This window comes from Mesocricetus auratus, unplaced genomic scaffold, assembly GCF_017639785.1.
Source record: "Mesocricetus auratus isolate SY011 unplaced genomic scaffold, BCM_Maur_2.0 Super-Scaffold_100007, whole genome shotgun sequence".
In the NCBI taxonomy this organism is placed as follows: domain Eukaryota; kingdom Metazoa; phylum Chordata; class Mammalia; order Rodentia; family Cricetidae; genus Mesocricetus; species Mesocricetus auratus.
The window spans coordinates 73,864,691-73,880,902 of NW_024429191.1; the positions used below are offsets into that span (position 1 = coordinate 73,864,691).

The 16,212-nt window shown below is 44.7% G+C and overlaps 1 protein-coding gene across 1 annotated transcript; it reads left to right on the forward strand.

Annotated features, from left to right (window-relative positions):
* Positions 1-3,655: 3,655 nt before the first annotated feature.
* Snf8 (SNF8 subunit of ESCRT-II) lies at positions 3,656-16,188 on the forward strand. The gene is made up of 8 exons (XM_013117623.3): positions 3,656-3,804; positions 4,072-4,122; positions 8,161-8,299; positions 10,922-11,026; positions 12,445-12,517; positions 14,058-14,199; positions 14,809-14,883; positions 15,968-16,188. The coding sequence occupies exons 1-8, from the start codon at positions 3,751-3,753 to the stop codon at positions 16,103-16,105; spliced, it is 777 nt and encodes a 258-aa protein (XP_012973077.2). The 5' UTR covers positions 3,656-3,750; the 3' UTR covers positions 16,106-16,188.
* The last annotated feature ends 24 nt before the right edge of the window (positions 16,189-16,212 follow it).

The window sequence follows — 16,212 nt, forward strand, 5'->3', positions numbered from 1 at the left end:
TTTTTCTGGCTACATGTCTTATCTGTTAAAACCGTGGCTGTTTTAAACTGCAGTTTTTCCAAGATGGCGCGTAAGCGTGATTTCAGCACATAGCCTCAGTCTATGCTGAGATCCAGCAAAAGCTGCCGGCTTGGAGATGTGGTCACTGCCACTTCCAGCCGTACGTACAACTTTTCAATTGTTAGCAGAGCCTCTTAAAAGAACCTTGCCTGTTTTTTTTTTTTTTTTTTTTTTTTTGCTTATGCTGAGTCAGGAAGACTCCCTTAAGAGAGCCACGTGCGTCTCTGCTTGTCTGTAGCAAAACAGAGCCCACCTAAGAAAAATGCTGCTACCAAAAACCCATGCTTTTCTCCGTTCTTTTGTTTCTAAAATTCCTTTAAAGCTTTTGTCATTCTGCATGGAAATTCATCATCCCACTCCTGATCACCATTATGTAAAGGGAAGCCTTCCCACCAGCCTGGTTCCAGAGCCACATCAGTTCCAAATAAACACACAGGGACTATATTAATTATGAAGCTGTTGGCCTTGCTTTTTCTTACTGGCTAGCTCTGACTTAAGTGTTTACCCCATAATTGTTAATCTAAGTATTTCTCTTACCGGAGAGGTTTCCGGGCTTCCTATCCCATGGCAGTTACATCTTGACTTCCTGTGTTTCTCCTACCCAGCGTCCTCCTGGACTCCTAGTCCCACCTAGCTTGCTTCCCTATTGGCCAACAGTGCTTTAGTGACATATACACAGGACTTCCCCTATCATTATTATATTTAATGAAGCACTTAGGATTCATTAAAAGCAGGTTTTAAACTGGGCGGTGGTGGCACATGTCTTTACTCCCAGCACTTGGGAGACAGATGTAGGTGGGTCTCAGAGTTTGAGGTCAGCCTGGTCTGCAGAGCGAGTTCCAGGGCAGCCAGAACTACACAGGGAAACCCTCTCTTAACAAAAATAAAAGAAAAACCATTACTATTATTTAGTAAATATTTGCTTTTGCTGGCGCACGCCTTTAATCCCATCACTCGGGAGGAGGCAGAGGCAGGCAGATCTCTGTGAGTTCGAGACCAGCCTGGTCTACAAGAGCTAGTTCTAGGACAGCCTGGAAAGCCACAGAGAAACCCTGTCTCGAAGAAAAAAATTTTTGCTTTTATCTTTTTGTTTTTTTTTTTTTTTGTTCTTGCTATGTAATTCTGGTAGTTTTGAAATTCACTATATAGCTCAGGCTGGCCTCCAACTTAGAGGTCTGCCTGCCTCTGCCTCTGGAGTACTAGAATTAAAGGCGTGTGCCACCACGTCTGGCACTTAAAATTATCTTTTCGTTTATTCCTTTCTGCATGTGAACACTTCGGGACACCACAGTGCAGGTCTGTGTGGGTGTACAGTGGCCCCATGAGGAAGTCAGAGGACCACTTGGAGGAGTTCGTTCTCTCCTTTCACCATGTAGGCCCTGGAAATCAAACCCAGGTCTTAGGGTTGGTCACCTCATCTTCCCTACTGGTTTATTTGTTCTGTCTCGAGACAAGGTCTCATGCAGCTCATGCTGGCCTCTTGCTTGCTATGTAGCCAGGACTGGCCTTGAATCCCTGATTCTCTTGTCTCCCAAGACCTTTGATTACAGTTGGGCTTACCTTACTAGCTAGAAATTACATTTTGTTTGTTTGTTTGAGACAGGGTTTTTCTGTGTAGCTCTGGTTGTCCTAATTATGTAGACCAAGCTGGTCTTGAACTCTCAGAAATTTGCCTGCCTTTGCCTCCTGAGTGCTGGGATTTAAGGTATGAGCCACCAAGCTTGGCTTAGAAATTACTTGGAGAAAAGTTTTATTCATTTTACTTTATGAAACATTTACATGCATAGATGGCTTTCACTATGTGCATACCTGTTGAATTCCCCAGAACTGGGGTTATGGATAGTTATGAGCCACCATGTGGGTGATGGGAATCAAACCCAGGTCTCTGCAAAAGGTGACACATGCCCAGTGCACACCTTTAGTCCCGGGACCCCGGAAGCAGAGGCAGGTGAATGTCTGTGAGTTCAAGGCCAGCCTGGTTTACAGAGCTAGTTCCAAGACAGTCAAGGCTACGCCAAGAAACCCTGTCTGGAAAAAACAACAAAAGCAAAACAACAAAACAAAAAGTAGCATATGCTCTTAACCAAAGAGCCATCTCTCCAGATCCTAGAAATTACTTTTTACATTGGCTATGTTTTACTGATTCTTCATGATAGAACTTACTGTGGAAGAAGAAAAAAGACTCCACAAAGTTGTTCTCTGACTTCCTCACATGCACTGTGGCATGTGTGCCCATATACTAACCCACAGATAATAATAAAATAAAAAAGAATTTAATATCTTAGGGAAAAGTTTGGATCTCCATTTGTGGGGTCTTGGATATCTGAGGGGAATGACAAAGACTCAAAAAGTTATATACATTTTTCTCCCTTTTTATAATGTCCTTTCTACAAGCCAGCCATTGTAAAAGACTATCTAGAAAGATAGTTTTTAGCTGCAATAATTTCATCTAAAGTCTCATCACCAGCTCTTTAACATAGCATGTGTTAACTGCATGCCTCTGCCTGTGTGAGGCAGAAAACTAGGAGTCCATGCAGTAAGTCTGTCTGCCACAAGGACAGAATCCTTTCTTTTTTTTTTTTTTTTTTTTTTTCGAGACAGGGTTTCTCTGTAGCTTTGGAGGCTGTCCTGGAACTCACTTTGTAGACCAGGTTGGCCTCGAACTCACAGAGATCCGCCTGCCTCTGCCTCCCGAGTGCTGGGATTAAAGGCGTGCACCACCAATGCCTGGCCAGAACCCTTTCTTACTTAATGAAGCTTACCTGTTGGATTCTTTTGCAGAGATTCTGAGTTGTACTAGGAATTCACAGTTAAGGGCCCATCAAGGTGGCACACATCTTTAATAACTCAATGCCCAGGAGGCAGAGGCAGCTGTTCTACATGGTGAGTTTCAGGATAGCAAGGGGTATGTAGAGTTTCTCTCAACAAACAGATAAACATAAAACACCAAAAAGAATTTACAGCTAAGAGACTGAATTTGAGTCAGACTGCCTGACTCATAGCTAAGTCCTATTCTATGCAGTTAAGTAAGTTAATGCAGATTCCCGAATCTCTTGTGAAACACCAACTCACGAATTTGAGGGTTGAGAAAATGTAAAATAAAGCAAGTTGTGCAGTGCGTGACACAAAACTATCAGAGAGCTGCTGCTTCTTTTAACACTGATTTATTATTGACTTTTGTCTCAACTGGGCGTGGTGGCATATGTATTTAATACCAGCATTCGGAGGTCCAGGTAGGAGATCTCTGTTAATTTGAAGCCAGCTTGGCTTATAATGTGAGTTCCAGTCTAGCCATGGATATATAGTGAGACCCTGTCTGGGAAAAAATGGCACCTTCCATGGCCAACACAGCACTCGGTGATGTCCCGAAGCTTCTGTTGCTCTCCAGGCGCTGGAGTCCCATAACACCAGGCACGCACCAGGGATGCATACAGAAATACAACAAAGGCCGGGGTTCACGCCTTCGACGTTGTCTGGGCTTCATAGAAAGCGACCCTCAGCTAAAGACAAGGCTATGGACACCCGACTCCGCGCAAAACACTCAGACTGGGGCAGGAAGTAGATGTGCGACTTCCGGCGCGCGCAGATGACGCATGGCACCAGGCTTCCGCGTTGGGAACCGGCAGCAGAGCCTGGGACGCAGAGAGCTGGGGTCCCGGCTGCGGGGCGGCCCGCGGGCCCGGGGTGGGGATGCACCGGCGCGGGGTGGGAGCTGGCGCCATCGCCAAGAAGAAGCTCGCCGAGGTGAGCGAGAAGGAAGCCGGGCCGCAGCCTACTCTGCCCGCGAGACACCGAATTCTCCCGGAGCGGAGTTCTCTTCCCCTAAATCGCCTCCTAACAATGTGTAGAAGACGGGCTTGAGCCTGGGAATGAGTGCACTGGAGTGTCAGGAACCGCCGATTAAATCGTTATTTAAGACAGATCCTTGCCCTTACATCCTAAAGCTGTGGCAGCACAATGGGAGCCTTAGCGCTCACTGTCTCAACTCATGCCGGTCTTTTTGTCTGACAGGCCAAGTATAAGGAACGAGGGACTGTCTTGGCTGAGGACCAGCTGGCCCAGGTGAGTGATTGTAAGGCTCCAGGCAGGAAAAGAGATCGAACAACGCTGGTTATAACATACCTTTGATGATATAGATTGTCTAGACTGAACTAAAAATAGGGTGTCAGGCCGGGCGTTGGTGGCGCACGCCTTTAATTCCAGCACTCAGGAGGCAGAGGCAGGCGGATCTCTGTGAGTTCGAGACCAGCCTGGTCTACAGAGCTAGTTCCAGGATAGCCTCCAAAACAATACAGAGAAACCCTATCTCGAAAAACAACAACAACAAAAAAAAACAAAAAAAAAATAGGGTGTCAGGCAAATCCAGATTTCGTTTTAGGGAGATTTGCTCATAATAGCTAAGATTTTTGAGTGATCGGACTTGTGCACTCCCGTCTTCCCCTCGCCCCCTTTTTATTTTACTTGATTACTGTCTTTTTTGTTATTTTAACTTTTAAGATGGGGTCTCACCTTTCTGTCCAGGTTATCATATGGCACCCACCACTCCCAGCCCTCTGTTTTCTTTAAATACGGTCATGTTCAATCATTACAATTCCATGTCAACCTAAATTAAAAAAAAAGTAATCGGGGTGGAGATGTAGCTCAGAGATAGACTGTTTGCCTAACATGCACAAATACTTGAGTGTCATTCTCTGCACAACAACAAAAAAAAATTAATCACATTTAAAAGAAAATTAGAATGATAACTTCTCCCTAAGAATGCTAATATTTATTTGCAAATAACATTGCAGTGGGAGTAGCATGGCATTAGGAAAATGGTAAGCAAGTTGGATCCATGTGCATGTCTAAAGTTAAGACAAAAAGTTTTTTAACTCATTAATATTAACTATTTTAAATGATAATCTTTAGTCACAGTGTTTAATAAGAATGGTGTTGTTCAAAGTTAAACAGTCTGTTGAGCAGGTGCCTGTTTTGAAATTTTGTTGTTTGTTGTTTTTTGAGACAAATGTAGTCCCGACAGTCCTGGAACTCGATATGTAGATCAGGCTGGCCTGAAACTCGTGTAGGTCCTTCTGCCTCTGTCTCCGAAGTGCTGGGATTAAAGTCACATGCACTGTACCTGGCTGTTGTTTAAATTCTTTTGAGTTAGGGTCTCACTGTGTATCACTGGTATGGAACTAGCTGTGTTGACCAGGCTGGCCCTGCTGTCAGATGTCCACCTGCCTCTATCTCCCCACTGCTGGTATTATTGGGGTATGCCACCACACTTTATTAGTTTGGTGTTTTTGTTTTGTTGTTGTTGGTTTTTTGGTTCTTTGTATCAAACGCGGAGCCTGGCATATGCTGAGTATGTTTGCTATCACTGAGCTGTCCCTCAACTGACAGCTCTTGTTTTAAATGTCTCACAATAATGATATGCCCGACATGTTGAATGTGACAGTGACAACAACTGGGCCCACGCAGGAGGGTGGATGTGACAGGGTGCGGGTTCCCTCTCTAACATTGCCCTTTGGTGTATGCACTCTGCACTTGGGTGTTGTGGCTGGTGAGCAGGAGGAGCTGGCTCATCCAAATGACCCTTGATCTGAGGAAAAAGAGACACAGGATTTTGTTTTAAAATTTTAAAAAGATTTATTATGTTTATGTGTGAGCATGCTTGAATGCCTACATGCAGGTGCCTGTAGAAGTCTGAAGAGTGTCAGATCTTGCTGGGTGGTGGTGCCTCTCACTTTTAATACCACACTACATAGGAAAACCCTGTCAGAAGAGTGTCTGATTCCCTTGGAGTTAGAGTTGTAGGTAGTTGTGAACCAACCAGTGTGAACACTGAGAAACAAGCTCTGGTCCATTTATTTATTTATTTTGCTTTGTTTTATGAGACAAGGTTTCTCTGTATTGTTTTGGAGGCTGGCGGTCCAGCCTGGCCTGGAACTCACAGAGATCCGCCTGCCTCTGCCTCCTGAGTGCTGGGATTAAAGGCGTGCGCCACCAACGCCCGGCCTGACACCCTATTTTTAGTTCACCACCACTGCCCGGCTGGTCCTTTTATTTTTGAGACAGGTTTTTTTGTGTAGCCCTGGCTTGCCTGGAACTCTCTATGTAGACCAGGCTGGCCTCAAACTCACAGAGATCCTCCTGCCTCTGCCTCCTGAGTGCTGGGATTAAAGGAGTGTGCCACCATGGCCCAACTTGGGGTTTTTGTTGTTGTTATGTTTTTTGAGACAGTACTGGGATTAAATACCACCTGAAGATTTTTTTGGGGGGGGAGGGGGTTTTCAAGACAGGTTTCTCTGCTTAGTCCTGGCTGTCCTGGAACTCAAATCTGTAGACTAAGCTGGCCTCAAATTTAATAGAGATCCACCTGCCTCTGCCTCCAAGTGGTGGAACTAAAGGCGTGCACCATCATATTGAAGCTTTTTTTTAAGTCATGATTTCATTGTGTAATCCAGTCTGGACTTGAATTTGAGATCCTCCAACTTTAACCTCCCAAGTGCTTGCCCACATTCCCCAGCAGCATTGTGATTTTAAGAAGGTCTTATTTCAGGCCTGGAGATATGGTTCATCAGTTAAGAGTGCTTACTGCTCTTGCAGAGGACCCAGGTTTGATTTCCAGAACCCACATAGCAGCTCACAAGTGCCTATAATTTCTGTTCCAGGGCATCCAAAACCTTATTACCCCCTCAGGCACTTGTACACATGTAGTACACATATATACACTCAAACATGCAGACATATGATAAACATTAAAAGATAAATGAATAAGGCTGGGCAGTAGTGGCTCACACCTTTAGTCCCAGAACTCAGGAGATAGATCTCTGTGAGTTCAAGCCCAGCCTGGTCTGCAAAGCGAGTTCCAAGATAGGCTCCAAAACTATGCAGAGAAACCCTGTCTCAAAAAGCCAAAAAAAGAAAAAGATAAACAGAAGCTCTTGTTTCTAGGGAAGATGACACAAACATTAACTGTGAACAGTTACTAAAATATAGAGCCGGACGGTGGTGGCACACACCTTTAATCCCAGCACTCAGGAGGCAGAGGCAGGCGGATCTCTGGGAGTTCGAGGCCAACCTTGTCTACAAAGCTACACAGAGAAACCTTGTTTTTGAAAAAAACTAAGGGGTGGGGGGGGGAGTAGATTTCTGGTAATTTTATGTGGAAGATGAGAGAGATGTTGGTCAAGAGTGATTCCTCTTGGTGACCTAAAAGCTGTTCTTTGTTTATTAGGAAAAGAAAAAGGCTGGTGCAGATAAAACAAAAGATCATAAAATCTCCAAAGCTTTATACTTAGCTTTGAACTGCAGCATGCTCCACCTTACCAAGTCTTTATCTGGAGTTGGATCTAGGAGGTACAAGATTTAAAGGTTCAATAACCAATACAGTCCCAATTCTTAGTCTTCATTCTTCCTATCCACCCTTTCCTCTAGTGGCTAAACATTTCTGTTTGCAGGAACATCCTATTCTTCCATTTTTAAGACAAAATAGAGTATTAGATGTACCTTCAGTTGAATGAGAAAAAGCACACTAGACATGCATGATGGTTATCAGGATGGGGACACATGAAAGCAAATTTTAGAATGGAGAGACCACATCATCTCCTTCCTACCTGCAACACAAGTGTGCAGATAGTGTGCATAGATAGGGGAGAGAGCACAGAACGGAGCATCACTACAAATGCCCGTAATCTCAGGACCTGGGAAGAGCTAGCAGGAGGACCAGGAGTTCAAGGTCATCTGACCCTGTCTCAAAAAAGGACAAAACAAAGAGAGAAAGTACACAATACATAGGGTAATGATGGATCTGAAGGGAACTGGTTGTTCTTTTTTTTTTTTTTTTGTTAACATTTATCTATATGGGCTCCTGCCACAATATGTGTGAGAAGGTCAGAGAACAATTTATAATTGGTTCTCTCCTTCCACCGTGTGTGGTCCACGGATTAAATTCAGGTTGTCAGGATTGATAGCAAGTGCCTTTACCCCCTGAGCCATGTCAACCAGCCAGAGACTAGTTATTTTAGACTTTTCTCTGTCACTGAGCTGAGGACTTATCTTTAGCCTTGATTACACTTGTTTTGCTCTGACCTCCCGCCTTGTCTTTCTTAACAGATGTCAAAACAGTTGGACATGTTCAAGACCAACCTAGAAGAATTTGCTAGCAAGCACAAGCAAGAGATCCGGAAGAACCCTGAGTTCCGAGTCCAGTTCCAAGACATGTGTGCTACCATTGGGGTGGATCCTCTGGCCTGTAAGGGATTGCCGTGGGGCCTAGTGTCTGCTGTCCTCACTTCTGTGGGGCATCTCTAGATGTGCCTGCAAGAAAAGGAGGATATGTGTTTAGGCAGTGTGTAGGAGGGTGGTGTGGAAAACTGGGAGTGCAGCCTGTGGTCTGTGGGTGTCAACTCTCCTTGGACAATTTGTGGTACTCTTTCTTCTTTTTTCCTAACCTTTGTCTTATTAGAAAAAGAAAATTATTTTAAGGATTTATTTTTACTATTTTTAAGTATGCGTATGTGTGGTATGATGTGCGTGTGAGTACAGGGGTGCCCTCTGAAGCCAGAGACAGCAGAGCCCTTTGGAGCTGGAGCTCCAGACTGTTATAAGCTGTCTGACCTGGGTGCTGGAAATGGAACTTGAGCCTTGTAGAAGAGTAACAAATACTCTTAACTGCTGGGCCGTTTCCAGCTCCATAAAGAGAAGAATTTTTATCACTCTGTAGACCAGGCTGGCCTTCAGCTCACAGAGATCTGCTCACCTCTGCCTCTCTAGTCCTGGGATTAAAGGTGTACAAACCACACCTGGATTTATTTTTAATTTTTATTTATGTGTATGGTTGTTTTGTCTGCCTGTGTACCACCTTCATGCCTGGTGCTCAGAGACCAGAACAGTGCTTTAGATCCAGACAGTTCCAGACAGTTGTGAACCGTCAAAGAGGTGCTGTGAACTGAACCTAGGTCCTATGGTACAGCTACCATAGCTGCTGAGCCTCTCTAGTCCCAAGAGAACAATTTTTTTGTTGTTGTTGTTTTTGAGACAGGGTTTCTCTGCATATCCACCCTGGCTGTCCTGGAATTCACTCTCAAGAGAACAATTTTTTTCTTTTTTTTTTTGTTTTATCGAGACAGGGTTTCTCTGTATTGTTTTGGAGGCTGTCCTGGAACTAGCTCTGTAGACCAGGCTGACCTCGAACTCACAGAGATCCGCCTGCCTCTTCCTCCTGAGTGCTGGGATTACAGGTGTGCGCCACCAACACCCTGCCCAAGAGAACGATTTTAATGACAGCAGTGTAGGCTCATGCTGTCAGGCAATAAAGAGCTATATGAAAGAGAAAGTAGTCTCTCGCTTCTGCCCTACACAGAGGTTAAGTCCCATTTGTAGCTTGAAGTGCAAGTGTAAACTCAGGATGCTTCTTCCCACCTTAGTGTTTGTTTTATTTTATTCATATGTATATATGTGTGTATTTGTTTAAATTTATGCCATGTGTGTGTGTGACTTCAGAATCTAGAATAGGTTAGGTTGGTGGATCCTCTGATCTGAGGTGGGTACTGAGAACTGAACTTGGGTCCTCTGGAAGAGCAGCAAGTACTCTTAATTGCTAAGGCATCTCTAGTGGTACGCACCCCTCTACCCCCCCTTTTTTTTTTTTTTTTTTTTTTTTTTTTGGTTTTTATGAGACAGGGTTTCTCTGTATTGTTTCAGAGGCTATCGGTCCAGCCTGGCCTCGAACGCACAAAGATCTGCCTGCCTCTGCCTCCCGAGTGCTGGGATTAAAGGCGTGCGCCACCACCGCCCGGCTTCTACCCCCCTTTTTTGAGAATTTTAGTATGTAGCCTAGACTGGCCTTGAACTCAGCATGTCATGTAGTCTTGGGCTTCAAACTAGCTATATATCCTGTACCTGTCAAATGCTGGATTACAGGTACATGCTGCTATATCTCCTTCTAATGCATTTTCAGTTCACAGTGAGGGATGTACTACAACATGATACCACTGTAAGTGGTGGAGCTTCTGTGTGTCTCTAGACAGCTTGTGTGTGTGTGTGTGGGGGTGTGTGTCAGTCAAAAGACAACTTTGGGTATTGTTTCTCAGGGCCTGGAATCACATGGTAGTTAGGCTGACTAGCAAGTGAATCTCAAAATGTTTGTCTGCTTAGTTCTGGGGTCACAAGCACATTCTACATGCCTGGCTTTTTTTTTTTTTAATTAAGATTATTATGTGGGCCGGGCGTTGGTGGCGTATGCCTTTAATCCCAGCACTCGGGAGGCAGAGGCAGGCGGATCTCTGTGAGTTCGAGACCAGCCTGGTCTACCGAGTGAGTTCCAGGACAGCCTCCAAAGCCACAGAGAAACCCTGTCTCGAAAAACCAACAAAAAAAAAAGATTATTATGTGTAAAGTGTTCTGTTTGCATGTATGCCTGCAGGCCAGAAGAAGGCACCAGATCTCATTACAGATGATTGTGATCCACCATGTGGTTGCTAGGAATTGAACTCAGGACCTCTGGAAGAGCAGCCAGTGTTCTTAATCACTGAGCCACCTCTCCAGTCCCACCTGACTTTTCTAAACATGGGCTCTAGGATAACACTCAAGTTTACCAACTGAGTTACCTGCTACCTTCCCACCCCTACCTTGAAGCAGGAGCTTGTGTCAAACTTGATATAGCTAAGGATGATTTTGAGCCTACTGATCCCTCTTCGGAACACTGGGATTGCAGGTGTCACTCTGTATGGATATGCCTGGCTAAGAAGCTTTTTAGTAGTAAACAAGGCAAGACTTAGGGTTAGGGTAGGTAGGAAGACTTCCCACGGGATAGATGCTGTGTTAAATGAAGGGATGAAAATGAATAATACAGTTTTCATTTTTCTGTCTTTAGCTGGAAAAGGGTTTTGGTCTGAGATGCTGGGCGTTGGGGACTTCTATTATGAGCTGGGTGTCCAGATTATTGAAGTGTGCCTGGCCCTGAAACATCGGAATGGAGGTAAGGGTGGTTGGTCTTGTGGACCGGGCTCTGGGCTTAGTTTTCTGATTTTCTTTTCTAAAATCCTACAGCCTGCAGGCCTGCAAGGTCTTGAGACATATTGTAGCTGTTTCATGTAGTTGAATCTCTGGCTGGTCTCCACAGCCAAGGTTATACACTTAGTATGGAGGTAGGAGACTGGCCTTGTACTCTAGTGTACCCTGGTCTGAGCTTATGTTCTTTACTGTGACTGTATGTAGACCTGTAGGCCTGATTAACCTCTCTAAAGTATGTATCTGAAGTATATATGATCTCTTAGCTGGTGATGCCTGCTAAGCCTTTGAGTTACCAGGTTTTTTTTTTTTTTTTTTTGGTTTTTCGAGACAGGGTTTCTCTGTGGCTTTGTAGGCTGTCCTGGAACTAGCTCTTGTAGACCAGGCTGGCCTCGAACTCACAGAGATCCGCCTGCCTCTGCCTCCCAAGTGCTGGGATTAAAGGCGTGCGCCACCAACGCCCGGCGAGTTACCAGGTTTATGATCTTAAAATTAGTCATCTAGGGCCAGTGAGATGACTCAGCATGTGAAAGTGTTTGTTGTAGAAGCCTGATTACATGAATTCAATCCTTGCATCTCACATAAAGGTGGAAGGAGAAAACTGATTCCACAAGAGTTTTTTTCTTAATATGCACATCATGGCTTGGCCACACATTATATCCCATTCAATATAGACATACCCAGTAATAGTAAATAAAATTTTTTTAAAAACTTAAAAAAAAAATACCTTGCTGCCTAGTAAGGGACCCACCTATAATTTCATTACAAAAATCTCAGGAAGAATCACCAATTGGAGGCCAGCCTGAGCTATATAGTAAGGTAAGGCTACCTGGGTTACATAGTGACCCTATCTCAATAAAACCAAATAAAGCCAGGTGTGGTATAGCACCCCATTAGCCCAAGCACTCAGGAGGCAGAGGCAGACAGGTTTTTGTGAATTCTAGTCAAACCAGGTCTATATAGTGAGACACCCTGTCCTGAAAAAAACAAACAAAAAGTTCATTTACAGTCACTGTGAGTTGTTGGAGGCCTGTCTGGGCTACCTGGCAGAGACCATGTCTCACACCAAACAACAAATTTTTTTATTGTTTAGAGACAAGGTCTGGCTGGTAAATCATGGTCTGCCTTAGTCTCCTGAGTGCAGGGAATCCCAGGGTAAGCCCCCATGCTCATGTGCTGCCTGCGTTTTGATTTTCCTGGGGCCTTTTCGGCTGAAATAAAGTCTCAGGCCTTGCTTTTTATGGTCTGACCTGTTACTTTAGGAGAGATTGAGGAACTAGAGTGGCATTTGTTCCTTGTAGTTGACTGGAGAGGTTTCCCTCTTATTTCAAGTGATCGTAGCCATCTGGGTAATGTTTTCCTTTTCTTTCCATCCCTCTCCAACAGGTCTGATAACTCTGGAGGAACTACATCAGCAGGTGTTGAAAGGAAGGGGCAAGTTTGCTCAGGACGTCAGCCAGTAGGTCCTGCTTCCGACCCCTTAGTGTACTCAGGAGTTTTTTTTTTTGAAGAAAGGATCTCTGGTCTGGAAACTATGGAGCCCAGAGTAGCCTTGAACTCCTGAACTTCTACCCACCTACACCTTTTTTTCTTTAAATTTTATGTGTATGAGGCTTTTTGCCTTAATGTATGTCTGTATACTATGTGTGTACAGTGCCTGTGGAGGCTATTAAGATGGTTTCAGATCCCCTAGAATTGGAGTTAGAGATGGTTGACAGTTGCCATGTGGGTGCTGGGACTCACACCTAGGTCATCTGAAAGAGTGACCAGCGCTCTTAACTGCTGAGCCATCTCTCCAGCCCCATCAATACTGGGATTATAAGCATGCACAACACTTCACTAGAAGGAACACTTAAAAAATCACACAGAACCGGGTGTTGGTGGCACATGCACTCCTTTAATCCCAGCACTCAAGAGGCAGAGGCAGGTGGGTCTTTGTGAGTTCGAGGCCAGATTGATCTCCAGAGTGAGTTTTGAATAGCCAGAACTGTTCCACAGAGAAACCCTGTCTAGAAAAAAAAAGAAAAAAAATCATACAACATTTTCTTCCTCGTCCTCTAGTGTTGAGGCTAGCTTTAGAACCATTCTTAATCTTCTATATGATAAAAAATGTTCCTTTTTTCTCCATTTGGTGGTATTGTGGATCAAACCCAGGTCTTTATCTAGGCAAGGACTACACTTGAACTACATACCTAGCTCTATGAAAGTTTTTTTTTTTTTGAGACAAGGTCTCATTATGTAGCCTGGAACACACTATGGAGACCAGGCTGGTCTCAAAACTCACAGAACTCCACCTGCTGCTGCCTTAGTAGTATCAAGATTAAAGGTGTGTGCTACCATGTCTGGTATATGTTAAAATGTTCTGAGAAAGGTTTCTCTGTGTGGTCCTAGCTGTCCTGGAAGTTGCTCAGTAGACCAGGCTGGCCTTGAACTCAGAGATCTGCCTGCCTCTGCCTCCCAAGTGCTGGGATTAAAGGCATGAGCCACTACCTGTCTTTTTTTTTTTAATAGTCTGAGATTATTTGGTGTCACAGAGACCAGAGCAGGCACCTAGAAAGGCTGGGGACCAAGATGAAGGTCATGTGATGGGGCATAAATGGGACCTAGTTGGCCAACTGTGTGCATCCAGCTGAGAAAAGGTAAATAATGGCTGTTTTAGATGTAGCTCCCAAGTTGCCACCCTCAAGTAACATAATGAAGACCAGGCATATTGAAAAAGAGAACAGTGGCAGAAGGCTGCTAGCCATGCTCTGTGTGTCAGTCTTTTTCAGAAGAGAGGGTGAGCTAGCGTATTCAGATTTGAGTTTGCTCCTCTAGGGCACCAGAAGGGCATTCAAACCCGATGCACTTTCTGTGTCGAGGGGCATGAACCTCCTTGTGTTCTGTGCGTTTTCTTTTTCATGAAAATGCGGCAGTAGTCAGCTGCTGCCCCTTTAAGAATGTAGTTCATATACAGCCTGTTGGATCTTCAGTTCTTAAACTGCTCTTCTTCACTCCAGAGACGACCTGATCAGAGCCATCAAGAAGCTGAAAGCACTGGGCACTGGCTTTGGCATCATTCCCGTGGGCGGCACTTACCTCATTCAGTCTGTTCCAGCTGAGCTCAATATGGATCACACCGTTGTGTTGCAGCTGGCGGAGGTAGGGTGTGCCTTAGAGAGTGCTGAGGGGCAGCCTGGGCTGGAGTCAGGGGCCGTTTCCACCTGTCTGTTGCTCAGGCGGTTTGCAGACTGTCTTATGAATGAACTACTCATGCCTGTGCCCATTCAGCATACATTTATTGAGGAACTAGAGTGCAAAGTACCTGTCTAAGCTGCAGGACTGAGTGGCTGGTATAGGTCCTGCCCTTGAGTTTAGTCAGGTAGACAGATATGCAGAGATCTAAATTTCATGGGGCAGATAGACCCTCTGATGTCTTTCATCTCCACGGAATGCGCAAAACAAATGAGCAAGGGGCTTTCAGTGGTGGGGGATGGGTAGGGTGAGCTGGTGCCTGGGCTTCATATTTAAATATGTAGATAAAGCTCATGATTATCTGTGTTCCTCTTTGGTTGGTCATTCTGAATCTTCTATTGGCATACTCTGGTGTAACTTGGTATCTTAGTGCCTTGGACCTGTTTTTAAGATCAAATTTGCCAATCTTCCTCTATCCTATCTCCTGACCCCCCTCTGTTATGTCCTGCTTCTAGGCAGGTGCTAGGCTCCAGGGAATGAACACTCTAACTGATTCAGTTCCTGTTCCTCCTTCAGAAAAATGGATACGTGACTGTCAGTGAAATCAAAGCCAGTCTTAAGTGGGAGACGGAGCGAGCTCGGCAAGTGTTGGTATGTGTCAGGAGATGGCCCTGGGGGTCACAGGAAGCAGCCTTGCTTTGTTCCCTCTTAACCTTGAAGCCTGCTACTTTAGTTAGCACTAGCAGGAAGCCCAGCATCTCTGCCAGTAGTACTGACAAGGCAGAATTGCCTAAACCTGGACTCTTACCTTGATATGTACCAAGGGACCAAAGATACCTACTAGCTTTCCTGGACATGAGACCTGGAGCTTTGGTCAGTCATGAGTTATAGTTTGTACTGGAAAAACAGTACAGAGCAAGGGAATTGGTAACCACTGAAGATAATTACTTATCTGTAATTACAAAGCATATTATATGGTAGATATTTTTGTATATACAAATTTGTACTAGTGAAACACCTAGGCTAGAAGAGAGTAGAATGAAGGAACACTCTTTTAGTACCTTTTTCATTAGCACCAGCAATTCTTTGCACTTCTATCCATAAAATCGGAGAACACATGCCTTTAATCCCAGCACTTGGGAGGCAGAGGCAGGCGGATCTTTTGAGTTTGATGCCAGCCTGGTCTACAGATCAAGTTCCAGGACAGCCTACAAAACAATACAGAGAAACCCTGTCTCGAAAAAAAACAAAAACAAAAATCCGGAGAACATAAAACATGTGCCTAGGGGCTGAAGAGATGGCTGCTTTTCCAGAGGTTGAGTTCAATTCCCAGCAACCACATGGTGGCTTACAACCATCTGTAATGAGATCTGGTGCCCTCTTCTGGCCTGTAGGCATCCAGAACACTTACCTATCTCTACTTGGCTCTGCGACCTAGACAGAAGCAGTAACTCTGATACCATGTAACACGGACTGCTGGAGTCTTACACTCTTTTCACTATCTCCCATTATAACACAACTTTACCTTAACTGCAACTGGACAAGTTAAAATACTTGGTGCCATTTTTCACACCTTGGCCAAAGCCAAACATTCCCATTTCGATGTGTGAGCAAATGAATGCACGTGTAGGTTGCCTGAAAACTCTGGAAACTAAATTAATTGTGGGGGTGCTTAGCTCCCCAAACACACACACCTGTAATTGCAATCTCAAGTCGCTCCTCTTCTTTCCTCTAGGAACACCTGCTAAAGGAAGGACTAGCCTGGCTGGACCTGCAGGCTCCAGGGGAAGCCCACTACTGGCTGCCAGCTCTCTTCACAGATCTCTACTCCCAGGAGATCTCAGCAGAGGAGGCCAGAGAAGCCTTCCCTTGACAGAGAGAGTGTGGAGGGGTACACAGCAGTAGGCCAAAGGGAACCTGCCTGTGAATAAACCTAGACAATTTTGTTTATAAAAAGAAGTTCATTCCAAGTTTTTCCCC